The sequence below is a fragment of the Morchella importuna genome, assembly GCF_003444635.1.
Source record: "Morchella importuna strain M04M26 chromosome Unknown Morimp01GS047, whole genome shotgun sequence".
Taxonomy (NCBI): Eukaryota; Fungi; Ascomycota; class Pezizomycetes; order Pezizales; family Morchellaceae; genus Morchella; species Morchella importuna.
The window spans coordinates 290,755-306,219 of record NW_025763444.1 but is presented as its reverse complement, the minus strand read 5'-3'; the positions used below and the strand labels follow the sequence as shown (position 1 = coordinate 306,219).

At 44.6% G+C, this 15,465-nt stretch overlaps 2 protein-coding genes across 2 annotated transcripts; one reads left to right on the top strand and one right to left on the bottom strand.

Moving 5' to 3' along the window:
• Positions 1-4,781: 4,781 nt before the first annotated feature.
• On the top strand, positions 4,782-5,330 carry LAJ45_10578 (uncharacterized protein; the record flags this gene model as incomplete). The annotated part of the gene is made up of 3 exons (XM_046120101.1): positions 4,782-5,080; positions 5,153-5,199; positions 5,257-5,330. The coding sequence occupies 3 exons, from the start codon at positions 4,782-4,784 to the stop codon at positions 5,328-5,330; spliced, it is 420 nt and encodes a 139-aa protein (XP_045966760.1).
• A 3,693-nt stretch (positions 5,331-9,023) lies between these two features.
• Positions 9,024-13,929, bottom strand: LAJ45_10577 (uncharacterized protein; the record flags this gene model as incomplete). Its single annotated transcript, XM_046120100.1, has 14 exons — positions 9,024-10,965; positions 11,027-11,647; positions 11,710-11,734; positions 11,802-11,975; positions 12,040-12,144; positions 12,216-12,236; positions 12,302-12,406; positions 12,471-12,684; positions 12,750-13,047; positions 13,108-13,371; positions 13,425-13,544; positions 13,603-13,647; positions 13,708-13,770; positions 13,826-13,929. The coding sequence occupies 14 exons, from the start codon at positions 13,927-13,929 to the stop codon at positions 9,024-9,026; spliced, it is 4,101 nt and encodes a 1,366-aa protein (XP_045966759.1).
• Between the last annotated feature and the right edge of the window lie 1,536 nt (positions 13,930-15,465).

Genomic DNA, 15,465 nt, shown 5'->3' with positions numbered 1-15,465 from the left:
AGTGTAAGTTTCTGTGGTCTTAACCAGTAAGAGCTAGTACAGGAGGTATATCAGACCGGCCTTGTTCATTACTGCCGAGGTTTCGTGGTGCTTTACTGACATCTTATACCACGACCGAATTGCCTTCATTCTAGCTTTTGTCTATTTCGGGGCCGTCAAGCCCTTTTCGGTATCCAAACAGATTAGTTTTTTCGAGCTCTGTGTATTCAGTCACAAAGAATTTGAAAGGATATACCCTTTGGAAATCTTTGAATTAGCAGCTAGGCGGAAGTCTTGAAGAATTCAGAAGGCGTGTCCTTAACCTGGTCTAGCCCAGGAGTCAGGTTGTAGGATTATCAGCCAGGATACAGATTTGACCAAGCAAGTTTTTCCACAAGCAAGAGGACCCAGGGAGCCGCAAGAGAGAGGAAGATGAACACAGGAAAGGTGTGTAGGGAGGTAATTCCACATTCGACCTGTGCCCTCTATCTCGATAATCTCAACTTCCGCCATTACAATTGATGCTGAAGCTAGCTAAAAAGGCCGGATATAAAAGGTTAGTTTCCGCCAAATCAGATAAACTTCTTTTATGTTCGATAGGGAATGTCGATAGGACTTCATGGTTTCTCGTACACAAAAAGATGATGCTTTCTGGTGAGTTGTCGCGTTGGGCGGTTGTCTCTAAGTGGATGGGTGTGAGCCTTGGTACAGGGTTAGGGTTATCACAGCCTGCAGCGACTCATCACAGCCCTGCGACGACTGAGGAAATGTTCTCAAGGCTGGCGCAACAGATTTGGATTGAGAAGCTCGAAGATGCACGTAATCGTAACATAAGAAGAAATAAGACATGTATCAAGTGCAAGCAGGGTTTTTGTTTTTATTCTAGCTGTGAGTCGTCTTGGCGCCATAGATTTATCGGGCATGATGCCTGCTCTTGTATGCATCATCATCAATTATAATCATAAATTCTTAAGATCGAAGTGATTAGTATTTTTTCACTATATATATTTATCTCGCCACCGGCATTAAGACCGAAGTAAGTCAAGAACCAACCTTTTCACAGAGGCCTTTTTCTGTTAACATTGAAACCTGGCGATTTTAATTTTGGTCTGGATTATTGGTATTCACAAGGAAGATGTTGTGGGGAGAAAGCAAATATACAGCCAGATGATTACAAGTATTCTTAGCTGCTTTGCTGCAATAGTGATAACACTTCTAGAGAAGTCCACCAGAATTACAGCCCAAGAAGATGACTTTGTACGTATCCCAGCTGCAGACTCCACCAGCGCATTTTAATGTATTACCTTTAAGCTTCGAAGAGCTGGAAGCGAGGATACCGATTAATTAACTGGGCGTTGTGTTCACTCTGAAAGAACCAATCGGTAATATTAATCTTACTGACACGCTTGCCTATATTGTCATCACGAAAAGTACGCACTCGTTTGGAGATGAAGCTGCTGCATGCAATAAAAGAATGAGGTTGAAGATGACGTCCCTGTAAGATCTTCGTCGTGGTGTCAGGAGGCCGGGGGAAGTCCTCGCAAAGTCGTCGGAAGAGCGCGAAGTCTTCGGGGGGTTGTAGGATGATATGGTATATATTAGCAATGTTGCATATTATATTGCTCACATGCTTTTGGAGTTGGAGGTGGTCAAGGTAGAGGGGTGGCAAGACCAAGATCCGCTATCCTTTGCACTCTCACCACTCTCCACGTGACCAATATAATAAGTGACTTTGCTAGTATTTACGAGCCCCCCATACAGGTAAAGACACTAAAGGAATCAATGTGAACGTGGGTTGCACGTGGCCCAGCGGTATAGAGCTCACCCTCTGTACCGAACTCGTGCGCGTTCAACCCCCCCTCCGGACGTAGAAAGACGTAGCAACCGAGGCTTAGGCAGTGTTGTGAACTTTTTGCTCTTTTTGTTTTGTTTTTTAAATTATTAATGCCGAGCGGGTTTTTTTTTTATTATTATATGTATATGTAACACTAGGAAACTTTCCAGCGAAACTAATCGTGAAGGTCGTCGGGAAGGTTGTCGCGATAATAGAGATTGGAGGAGTATTCCTTACTAAACGTGTCCATTACTAATGTAGTACGTTCTAAAGGCGTTTTGGGCTGGACTACTCTAGACTGCTGCTTGCGAAATCAAACATGCCAGTCAAAAGATTTACGAGAAGGGTTTGCCAACTGCCGATGTAAATCATCTCTGGATATACGTTAGCGCTAGCCTAGAGTTAACCATGATTTGAGACCTCAAGCTAAAAGACGATCATTTGGCGACCTGACTTGAGATCCAGGTTTAAACATACCAAATTGCAAACGTATATAGAGTACATTCGTCCTTCAATTGTCTCTTTCCTGGTGCTGATCTAGCTGCTTACATCTACATGCATCGAGGTACATGAATTTGTTGAACGTTGGCTGCTCATGGGCGGGTTGGCTGTGAAGGGTTCGTGGTCCTGTCTTGCTGTCTTGCTGTCCTTTGTCTCGTTGTCCTGTTTCTTAGTTAGATTGGCTACGGCCTATTCTTTTTCTTTCTTGGCTTACTTGTAACACACTGAATATCATTCCCATCCATCATGATCCGATAACAGAATTTACTCCAGCGGCGTCCAATTATCTTGCATGCCTGTTCTAAGTTGTCTTCTGTTTATGTTCACGCGGATCCTAGCTAGTCGGTCGTTGGTAACTTTAATTTATGTAGACTATGGGACTTTCAGGGCCCGAAAGATCTCGAGGGTACTCGGTGCATGTAAGAATGTCGCGAATTATACACTAGTGCACCTAGGCCCTCTACTCTAGAGTACCCTGGGATGCATACATGTAAGCAATCACCAATACCCTACATCATTACCACGCTCGGAGGAATCCCTTCAGCGCAATTCGCCTTTTCCTTCTTTTTTTACATTACGTAGGTATACCTACCGCAAGATTTGGAGCGTAAAGACCGGGCGCTAGAGAAGATCCTGGTATGTAAAAAGCGCCAATTATTGCTCGGGCCGTGGCGAATCCTTCAGTTTTTGGTGAGAGAAACTTACCAGGAGCTTATTTAACACCCGGGTGCAACGCTCCAGCTTTTGCGATACTCTTGATCAGTAGCGTCCATACATGTACTTGCCTCTAAGATGCACTCTATGATTATTAACACTAGCTACCCAGTACAGAGAGGAATTCTAGTGTGAGCGATCGAAGCTGATGAAGCTGATGAAATGGGCTAGTAGCATAACAATATTCTGTCTGAAGTAGATATAAACGCGTACTTGCATTCCAATACCATGAGAGACAAGCGAGCATGTACCAATCTTCAAATCAGGATACCTACAGTGCCAGGTAGCCATGGCTCAGTATCAATATCCTCCATTGACCCTCCTGCAGCCAATTATGCCGATCATTTCCGTGCCATTTCGAAAATTAAAACAAGCACTATCATAGCCCTGCGCCCTTTCAATCTAGATCAACCTCAGTGCATTGAGGGAATTATAGTTCTAATCACAATATCTACAAGTGTTGGCTGCACCGTACTCGATCTGCGCAGCGGTAATGATATGTTGGTATCACCATGGGCGATTTGCCCGCCTATGTCGGCTAAGTCTTCTTTTCCTGCATGCATTCCATTCCTCTATATATCAAGAAATTTACTGGGACGCTAATAGTGGTTAGAGGCCCCTCAATGCCCGACGTGGGAGATACCTATCTGACTATCAGGAACATTCCTTGATTTTCAACCATCGCTTCACATCCTGCACAAAATCTTTAGCTCAACCTGAACCATGCGACTATCAGCTCCTCGAGCTGCCATGCCTAGCATCTGATCTGGTGACTTCTACTCATAGCTACATGCAGTTGGTCCACGAGTATCCAGGGTAGTCAATGGTGAAGAACTATTCTAGCTAGAGAATGTTACATGGGTCTCAATATTACAATGGCCAACTTCCTCATGCCGTCGGTTGATCACACACAGCTGAAAACGATTTTCATGGGTTCATAGATTGAGGCCAAATGCCATGCATGCAGCCACGATTATTCCTTTGAATCGTGGCCTCATCCAAGCTTAATCCTAAGTGCACGGACGTCGCGTATGAATGGAATCAACATGCAGAGGATGCTCGGAAATGGTACTGCATACTCTGGTAATCCGCACGTTGAGTGATTATGGGGAAACAAGGTTTTCGTCGTCGGAAGCTACATGGTTGAAGTCATCAAGTCAACATGGATTAAAGAGACCTCCCGATTTTCCTCGCCTCTCTTTTGCCGCTCCGAGAAGTGCACCGAGATCCCCGGACTGGGTGTTTTCTAGCTAGCGGCATCTGATGCGAATTTCTTTCGCTTCGGATGACGTTAGAGCACCGGAGGCCAGGGTGAAATCTTGCATGCTCAATCTCGCTCCTTGACAGTGTCAATGACAATGGTAGTTTCGATTCGAGCACACTCACTCCGTGGTCGTTCGATCGTACGCGTACGATACGTAGATATGATCGGCCCCGCATTGTTAAAACTCTCGGAGCTGAGCTCAGACACATTGTTCTGCAGGGCGGCGATCAACGACGCACGGATGAAGATCTATGCATATACTCTAGTAGAGTACATAATGATCGCCTTTGTGCGACCACTCGTAATGCCAAGCCACCTGCTCTTCATAGCCTCTCACTCGGGAGCTTCCAGGAATCCTATATCAATCCCCTCCTGCCCACGGTTTCTCGCATCTCCCTCATTGGTCTCATCACACTCTACGCACTGCCTCTTAACACTCTATCACCGAATATTATCTTTTTCCCTCAATCACCCCATATCACCGCAACCATGTCCGCACCAGCTGGAACCGCAAGAATTATACAGGGAGAGGGAAACTTTCTCACCCAGTTCAACGATAATGCAGTAGTAGGGCTCGGGCAGGAAAGGGAATGGAAAATTCGCCCTGCACACACCAACAATGGTGACGCTATCGTCATTACTCTCAAGGACGACAATAGCGAGGAGAAGTGCCTTACTCTCGATTCCAATTCCGACTCTGATGTAATAAACATTCTTGTGAGGCCACTGGAATCGCCACCAAGACCAGAGCAGATGTGGACCATTGAAGATGCCATTATGCAGCCAAGGTTAGTTTATGTGCACACGACTCTGTTGGCTTTCTAGAAATAACTGCTGATATGCGTTGGCATTGATGATAGGTTCCCACCGATTGTGCACGGTAGGCTACAGAGTGTGGCAGAGCCTGGTATGTCTGCCGCAATTGGGGGTGCGGTCCCGCTGCCAAGGATATTCATGAACGTAGCCGCAGTACCGCACGACGACGGCGACATGGACAGGTTCAGATGGCGCATGGACTACATGAGCATGTCGGACTAGAAGGATCACGAGCATGCCGCTTAAACCCATGTATTTCTTAGTATTGTTAGGAATGGTTTCATTGGTCGGATTTATTGAACGGCAGACTCTAGGGGGGGGGGAGGTTGTTATCCCGAGCGTGGTGTTTTTGTATTGCGATGTAGTAGGTTACAATGAATACAAGTACTTGAGATACAACCCACTTAGCTAAGGTTTATTTTGATGTATACGATTGTGTATGTATCCGGATCCCGCTTTGGCGGATAAGCACATATACCCATTACGCCTTCTGCACACCCAGTACGAAAAAAAAATCATAATCATCGAATTCGCGAATCCTCTGTATCAGCCGACAAGTAGTAAGACGTTGTAAAACCTGGTATTTGTCTAATCTTCAGTGGGTCTTTATTATTATAGCACTCGCACCAAGGTGATATGTCATATTAGAAATTAATTTATTTAACTATCGGTAGCATAAAGGTATACTCATACGAATTAAATTGTCCCGGCTTTAAACTACATACATATAGCTCCTATTCCGGTATTTACAGCCACTCAGCAAAAGTGTTCGTGATATAGTTTTAATGTCAGTGTGCAGTGTGGCGCACCCGTAATACTGATGTTATTAAAGTTGAGATTCGAAACAACGAAAAATATATAATATAGTTCGTGACTATATATAAAAAGAAAATAGGTAGTTGAACTTATTCTTCATTAATTTGGGCGCCATTGGTCACTGAGAAAGTCTTCTTCTGGGGTGTTCTTGATGGTCCACCGCGGTTACATATGGAGAAATGTCTCACTCTGAAATCGGAATCACGAACACTTTTGCAGAGTGGCTGTATATAATGGGCCCCAGTAATATCATCAATGCGGTAATATCAGTCCAACATAGCTCAAGGAATAGCGATTTCACCGCAGGTACGACGCTATCTCTTGAGGACAAAGCTTAGTGGGTTGCAATTGGACTTTACCAATTCCTTTGCCTCAAAAGTTAATTACCAAGACATGAAACATCACTCGACTCATCTGAATCGATCAAATTTAGAACAAATTTAGAAGCCAGTACAGTCGTAATAGGGTACATGTAGTAAAATGAAGAACACGCTGTAATGTATCGCATACATTCCGGTGATTTATAGAGAGCTAGACTCTGCACTCGGCCTTCGGATGCGGCGCCGGTGCCTGAGATTACAGAAACTTTGAACCAGACTATTTCTACCTATGAGGTAGCCCATTTAATTATGTCTTTTTTTAAGCTTTGTTAGCATTTGACTGATCTACTCACTCGGACACTTGGGCATCTGGGCATTCTCCGGAGGAGGTTTGTTGGCCGAGAACCTTTGAAGAATGATTACATCAGACTCAGTCGATGATGCACATGATACACAGCACAGTCTGAAAATCAAACCACCTAGGCCCTTATGACCTTTTAATTGAAACACTATTTCTAAAGCCTAAATGAAAGCTCGAAAGATCTAAAATAGTGGCTTCAACGGCGCGCCTTACCTGTGTTAACTCTCGTTAGACCCGGCCCGCTCTTATTATTATTCTAATTCTGAGTCCGGTTCTGGTTGGTGCTCAATTACCTGCTATACATTTTTAATTCACCCCGTTCCTAAGCTGAGAGCCCATAGCGGTTCAAACAGCAAACACCTAAACTTGCAAACCCTCGCTATTGTGCTACTAGAATTAGTTTCTGTTTTCCCTTAGTATTATTCATGAACTACTTTTTCCCTGTCCTTCACCTTTCTTTCACCTTTCTTGGATTTTTTGGCATATATTATTCATACAGCGCATGGCAAGATTGTAGTAGAAGTACGGGAAGAGTCCTATTGGCTGAGTCAGCCACTTGAACCGCGTTTTTAGACCTCTGTTTCTCTACCTCACGCCGTAGGTCCTTCCAGGCACAATTCATATGCAAGAGTTAGCTTTCGGCACTAAAACAGCACCCATCTTCGCTGTCCGTCACATGACGGAAGTCGATTTTCTGTAGTTTTATCATTGACACGAGTGATAAACTGTGAGTATAATCTACAAGGCCGGAACGCTGGGCAGTTATTGAGGGGAATAATGGGTGTTGTGGTAGTTATAGAGCGGCATAACAGTATCTCGGGACTAGAGTGGAGTTCTGGTAGCGTGTGGGGGCGACTATTCGCACGGTGTGGTGGTGTCGCTATGGTTTTAACGGCTCGGGGGCAATTCCTGGATGGAATATTAGTGGAAGTACCATGTAGAGAAAGTATGTAGGAGAAGTAAAGTAATTGATCGTGTTGATTGTGCTAGCTAAGGGGGAATGCCCCGTATTTATACTGATGAAAGGTAGTACAAAAGAGATACAATGAGTCATGGACGTGTGAGTAATAGAATGACTAATAGGAAAGTGAGTCATGCGCCGATGACGAATACTATAATGAAATGATGAGAATCTTCCAGAACTATGAAACGTGCCGAGCGCCCTATTTCAAGACCATGAAGAAGGGTGGGGAATTATGCGTGAGTTATACGCTACTTCTCTCCGTTTGCTTAGCTTTTGCCTGTATATCCTCATCTCATTTTTTCCAGGAAAACTAAGGCAGCGGCGTGCGTGTATACGTATGTATGTGTCATACCTTTAGATATACTTATCACCTTCTGTACCGCTGTATCTCGTAAGCACACTTATATCCAGCTCGTGAATACGCGGGAAAAGTATTAACTGAAAATAACGGGACTCTGAGTCGTTTTCGTTTACGGTGGGTTAGATGATAAGTACGCCCTCGAGTATTATTTCACTCATGACGATCTGTGGCCTTATCGCTCACCCTAAAGACCGAGTGATAATCACTTTATGTAGCACAGGGATATACATATAGCGATCGGCGGACGGTCGTGGCTACTAATTATCCTCCGATCTTTGGTGAGATCTTTTTCGCAGCGGCATTGAGAGCTCCCCGACGTTGGAGTGGCTCTCGGAGCTCAGTTCACATACAAAAAACAAGATTTCTTTAGCTTCGGGCATGAGGATTAAGATTTATTCTAACTCGGATATCTTAATTCGGAGTACGATATCGTATTGCGGGGTCCGTTTTAGGAAATGGAGTGTTTCGGGGTTTTTATTGACGTTTGTCGGGAAGATAATGTTCTAGACCCTGCGATGAGCATCTTACTACTCGTAGGGGATGGGCGCGAGGAAGATATATGAGTTTAAGGCCATCTGTGTAATACGTTCGTGAATATGACATTGTGCTTGATAGCTCATGTCGGTGCGGTGAGCGGGGTCATACATGTATGTTGATAGTTGTTTCCAAACCAGAGAAATGATATGCTAATAGAGCTTAAGTTGCTGAATTCGAATACATTTTAAATTTAGATAATGGGATCGACGAAGAATAACTGAACTGATTGAGATAAAAAAAACGTTCATATACTCCTGTTGAAATACAGGCAGCGCTCTTTCTTTCACTCCTTTGTCCGATCCTGAAAACCTTCTTGACTACTCTTCCTCCTGGGTCAATTTAAATACCTTTCATGACTGCCCGATATTCCTCCACTATCCGTTGTCTCATCCCACCACGTGCCAGCATTTATTCCACCATACATTTCCCCCCAAAATATCAACTTAACTATACCAAATCACACACACACATATATTTATACTAAATATAGTCAACATCCCTAATACCTCTCAAAACAGAACGCTCGATTGAGAAATAAATCTCCCACCTCTCGAACCTACTCCACGGGTGTACTTGCGGAGGATGGTGGTGCAAGCTTATCCCCCTTCTGCTCGTTGATGTTATTGGTGGGTCGACTAGAAGCCTTTAATGATAGTAGTTCTACCACCTTGTCGTGACCATGCCTCTCTGCCAATGAGAGTGGTGTTTGGCCTGAGGTGCTCGCTATATTGACGTCTACATGACTATCCCGCAGAAGCAGTTCTACCACCTTGTCGTGACCATTCTCCGCTGCCCATGAGAGTGCTGTTTGGCCCCTGTGATCTGCTAGATTGACGTCCACACGACTATCCCGCAGGAGCAGTTCAACCACCTTGTCGTGACCCACCTCCGCTGCCCATGAGAGTGGTGTTTGGCCCGAGGTACTCGCCATATTGACGTCCACACGACTATCCCGCAGAAGCAGTTCTACCACCTTGTCGCAATCCTCCAACACTGCCCATGAGAGTGGTGTTTGGCCCCTGTTATCTGCCCGATTGACGTCCACACGACTATCCCGCAGAAGCAGTTCTACCACCTGGTCGCGACCCTCCTCCGCTGCCCATGAGAGTGGTGTTTGGCCCCTTTCATCTGCCCGATCGACGTCCACACGACTATCCCGAAGAAGCAGTTCTATCACCTTACCGTGACCCCTCCTCGCTACCCATGAGAATGGTGTTCGGCCAAGGTCATCTACCAGATTGACGTCCACACGGCTATCCCGCAGAAGGAGTTCTACCACCCTATTGTGACCCTTCTCTGCCGCCCATGAGAGTGCTGTTTGGCCCCCGTTATCTGCCCGATTGACGTCCACATGACTATCCCGCAGAAGCAGTTCTACCACCTTGTTGTGACCCATATCCGCTGCCCATGAGAGTGGTGTTCGGCCCGATTTACTCACTATATTGACGTCCACACGACTATCCCGCAGAAGCAGTTCTACAACCTTGTCGCAACCCTTCTCCGCTGCCCATGAGAGTGGTGTTTGGCCCCCGTTATCTGCCCGATTGACGTCCACACGACTATCCCGCAGAAGCAGTTCTACCACCTTGTCGTGATCCCCCTCCGCTGCCCATGAGAGTGGTGTTTGGCCCCTGTCATCTGCCAGATTGACGTCCACTCGACTGTCCCGCAGGAGCAGTTCTACCACCTCGTCGTGACCCTGCCCCGCTGCCGAAGAGAGTGGTGTTTGACCATCCGTATTTAATTCGTTTAACATTTCCTTCGAGACCATTGTAATATTTGAGAAATCACAAAGCCTGTAATAACATGCGACCCACGATGGAGAAACAAAACCATCCATTGATTTTTTGAAATCTAAGCCATAATTCACGGCCTCAGAAACCCATTCGTCATACGCTATCGACGGCGTTAAAATCCCCATGCATAGTTTATAGAAAATACTAGTCTTGGGGGGAGAGCCTGATAACTGTGCGTGTACTCCCCAATGTTGCGTTGCATAATCCAAGAGATTCTCCACCTTACATGGAGTTTCGAGCTTTCGATGATGATTGAGAAGCGCTTTCAGGCAGATCTCTGCCATGTGTGAATGGTTTCCGAGGTCGTTGTTGAACTTGGGGTTTCTAAGCAAATACTCCTGTACCGAGAAGTGTGCGAAGCGAAGTTTTCCAAGTCCGCTGTCTTCCACAACAAGGTTCTTGCAGCAATCAATTATGTATGACGGCGTCAACTCGAGCGCATCCTCATCAAACGGATTCTCTCCAGCACCCACAGCAAGAGCTTGTGTAATAGTTTTAACTGTGCATGGCTCTCGGGCATAGAGCAGCCACTTTAACACAAGTTTTGCGGTGTTATTAGAGCTTTCTTTTGCTTCGATCTTCTCTATGATCCGATCATATGTTTCGTTTAAATCTTTTGGCAATTGATCAAGGGCCTTTCGAACAAGACCGGGAGTTGGCTCCTCGCAAAGAGCTAATATCTGTAGGTTCACCCACATGAACCTTGTAGTTATTGATGTCAGATCGGCCAACTCCTCAAGTTATATCACGGAGAAATACATACATTCCGTTGGCCTTTATTTTGAGGGTGTGGCGAATCTCTTCCTTTAGCGCCTCGTTAACTTTTCCTTCAAGCAGAAGCTTTTCTGCTCCATATCTCCGGGCATCACAATGTAAATTGAGCTGCAAATCAATATAATTATTGATATCCTGAGTGTTGTCCGATGCTTGAATGTAATGACATTTATAGCCCTCAAACATAAGAGCTATGTCTTGCTCAAATCGGCTTGCCAAAAACACCTTCACATTGCTCCCCGATTTTACTATTGACCTGAGGGATAAGAACAACTCGCGTCGTGTTTCATTGTAGCATTCGTCCAGAGCATCGACAATGATAGTAACTTGATGGTACATTCTCGATAGATTTATGATAAGATCAGTGCTTTCCTGGCACCGCAACTCACCGGACGCATGACCGTCACGTTCCCGTTGCACATATATTGAGGAGACAGGCAGTGGGACAAAATTCGGGTCTCCGGGGCTTTTGAGACAAAACTGTTTGACGAGAGTACGTAAAACCGTTTCTGGCCTCCTTCGGTTATCTTCCTTGTAATTGCAATAAAAGTATGCTAACATGTTTTCATTGCTTTTAGCTTGAGTTTGTAATTCGTCAATAACGTAGGAGCTACACGTACAAAGAGTTAATTAAAATCCTATGTGAAAAAAAGGTTCACTGACTATCCTTACATTAAAATAGTTTTTCCGTATCCGGCTAAGAGGTAAATGACTGCATTTCAGCAAAGGAACGCCATGAGTCACGGGCAAATAGCTGAACTAACCGTCCCCACGTAGCCAAAGAAGTGAAGAAGATTTAGAATTCTTCCACTCCTTGTAAGTTTCATTTTCCTCTAACCACTGGCCAGTTTTCTCCTGACGACGCTCCCTTGAAAAAGTGTGATGATCAATAAACTTGATGTCGGATAGCCAGCGCAAAATATTCAATTTTCTATCCCCTGTTGCTACGCATGTCAGCACAACAAGAACCGTCAAACGGGACGATATCAGTTGGTCACTTGCTTTCAATTGCCTCGTACACCATTTTTACTGCGGTTTCAATCTCTTCAAGGGGTTTCTTTATGTCTTCTAGTTGTTCTTTTAGCCTCTCCGTTTCTTCCCTCCGTTCTGTCCAATAGTAAGCTGGTTAGAGAATCTATAGGGTGAATAGCTTGAGGGGGCAATGGTCCAATATATACCAGTTCGTTCTATTGCCGATGCTAAAGATCATGAAGAGTTACAATCTCGTTTCATACCAATCTAGAAGAACGATTTCTGTACAAACCTTCTTTCTCGACCTTGTCGACATATGATAATACCGTGCTTTCCTTCTGTTGAACGTTCTTCAACAGCCCCTTCAACTCTGAGACGAAACTCGCGAGTACGCGTTCTTAGGAAGAGACATGTTTCAGTATATCTCTTATCTCACCAAAACGGCTCAGTTGGTGACCAACCTCCAGTATCCTTGCTGAGGAATCTTTTGATATAGCAAAGATATTCCAGGATGGAAACATATAGTTCGACAAGCGACGTATTAAGGGGCTGGACTGTAAGAAGACCTGTTTCACAGTACAGTTTTTCATAGATATCGCAGCAGAATAATACGCGCAGCAGGTATTCCAAGCTTTCCGAAGCGGTCTGCATATCCTTTGTGTAGGCCGTTCCAACCTAAAGGCTCAAGTAAGATAATGAACTAGTACAATAATCAAGATCTTAAAATTCGTTGAACACACCTGTAAAAGAAATCGGAAGCCTGACCACGCCAGTGAAACAACATCAGGATGGTGCTGAAGAGCAATATCGCCTATGTTCGCATATTTATTGAGCTGTGTTACAAGGCCGTCAAGTAAGAATACATTTTTCCCCCTGCTGTTAGTATAAAACCACCTCTTTTTATCACATTCCTCCTGTTTCTTCTCTATCTCCCCAATGAAACCTTCGACTAGATTAATATTGTCCCTAGACCCAGAAATACTCTTTCGATCTTCCTCTTCTAGCTTATCCACGGCCTGGCTCCATAGGGTTGAGGACCTAGATACGTAACGATGTCAGTGTACTCTTTTACTTCATATCATAATCCCATAGTCATACTTAATAGCTATAGTAGTAGTGGCTACCCTATTCCTATCGGGAGTAGTAGTGGCTACCCTATTCCTCTCGGGAGTAGTAGTGGCTACTCTATTCCTATCGGGAGTAGTGGTGGCTACACTTTTCCTATCGAGAGTAGTAGTGGCTACCCTATTTCTATCGGGAGTAATAGTGACTACCCTTTTCCTATCGGGAGTAGTAGTGGCTATACTTTTCCTATCGGGAGTAGATGAGGGTATTGGACAATTTCGCGTAGATTTTACCGACCTTCGTATATATTAGCACGTTAACGTATCATTAATCATTAATAAAATCCATACCTCAAAGCTTCTATTGGAGCAGGTTCAAGTTTTATGAGAGGCAAAGGTCGACCTGGGTCACTCACAACCGGCGGTGTAATCGCAGGGGGACTCTCAATGGAATCTGAAGGCCCAATGACACTGGCATGCCCGTTAGACACGGCGGTTTCGAGCAGAAGAAGGAATTGATTTGATTTACTTAACAGAGCTTTGTATTTCCGTACTCTCCGCGAGGAGTTGACTACTAGGTGGGTTATGTTAGAAGCTATAGCTTCGGGCTATAGCGGAGATGAAATATTTTTACCTGGAAATAGAGTTCCGTATTGATATATTTGAATGACGACGCTGCTCCCTACTAACTTCAGAACTACCATATGTTAGACGAGGCGAGTACTGGAACCGAGGTAAAAGACTAAATTTACCTGGCAGCGGGACCTGGCGTTCCCGAGTCTGATTCAATTATGGAAGCAGAACTTTTTTTACGGGAAAGCCACCGGGGGCGTTGAACTTTTGAGAGGAACGGCATTGTGGCCTGCTATAATGCGATGATATGTGAATGTTTCTTAGATAATATAAATTAACTTGGAGCTTGTTGTAGTCGAAGGTAAGCTTGAGAAGGGGGGGACTCCGCTTATTCCATGCGCAGTGACAACAAAGCTGAGATATGAGTACGAACCGGGCCGGGCTGAGGCCGCAGGGCCGTATTTCTCAAATGGGCGTTGAGCCTCAATCACCACCGAAAAAGCAAATTTCCTGGTTTTGACCAGTGACAGTACAGTATTCCAGCTTGGCCCCGCTCGTTATTGTCGAGTTTTTGCGGTATCTGCATGCACGTCGCGCGGGGACATGCGTAAATCCGTGTCATTCCGCCTTTGTACTACATACTCTAGGTACTCACGACCGGTCAGTATTAGGACTGGGTCGAGGACCCATCAGTCGTAAAAGGTAATGACCTGGTCGGGGTCGTATCATCAAGTTATGGGAAACTTGAGAAATGTCTGTATTTTTTCTAGTAGAACCGCCTTTCTTGGCAATATTGATAATTGATAGACGAAGACCCTGTCCCATCAAAATCGTCTACCCAAGATAAATCGTTAGGGCCCCCGGTCGTTACCAACGCTGACTCACATAGAGAAATAGGTAATTACAGGTGCAGCCTTTGCGCTGGCCGGTCGGTCCAGCGTATATACTCGTGTGGCATAAAGAACCAAAACATTCCACCCACAAAATATCGGGATACAAAAGCCACCGTCAAGCAGTGCCATATTAACAAAATCATTGACTTTTAGTTCTGTGATAGATAGAACTGTGTATACGCTTCAAAAAGAGATTAAAAATATCTTTCTATATGTTCTTTTGTAGATTTGTGTGTTGTAATGTTGACCCTATGGTTGGGGACGCTGTTGGGCACATTTGTCGTTAAGGGATTTATTACGCATTAGTCAGCACAGAATGTGTAAAAGTGGACAATCCCTTTGTAAAGGTGTCCGCAGCGGTATGACCTTATAACTAGCTTGCTATCTTCCTGTTCATCACATATCATCATCCTGTTTGTTCTCGGTTTTCTTAATTAAAGTTTTATTCATTCTACGTATTTTCGTCTTGAATCGTCGTTGAGAAGAAAATAGAAACAGAGAGTGAACACAACAGCCGGCCAACAACGCCTGTAACCGGAGTACTTGTGACATTGGTTTCTGAAGATCATTTCTTAATCGGGTAATTATTTAATGATTTTAGGCCGAGATTAAGTGCCAAGATATGCCAAAACTGAGGTTTGGCACCGCAGACCCTCTAGGTTTACCTGATTGGGACAGACATGTCCAAATCGGGTAATGTTTCTGTCCCAAATAGGCAATTATGGAGTGACATTCGTTTGGCTCCCCACCAAAAACCCAACTTTTAGAAAATTAATAACTCCACCACAACAAAAGATAAAATTAATCTGGCTCTATTAGGTTGTAGAGAAGAAGCAGGGCTATCACTTAATAGAGAGAAAAATAATCTAGGGTGTGGTCGGGGAAAGTCATTAGCAGTTGAGGTTGACCCCCGAAAGTGGTCCGGT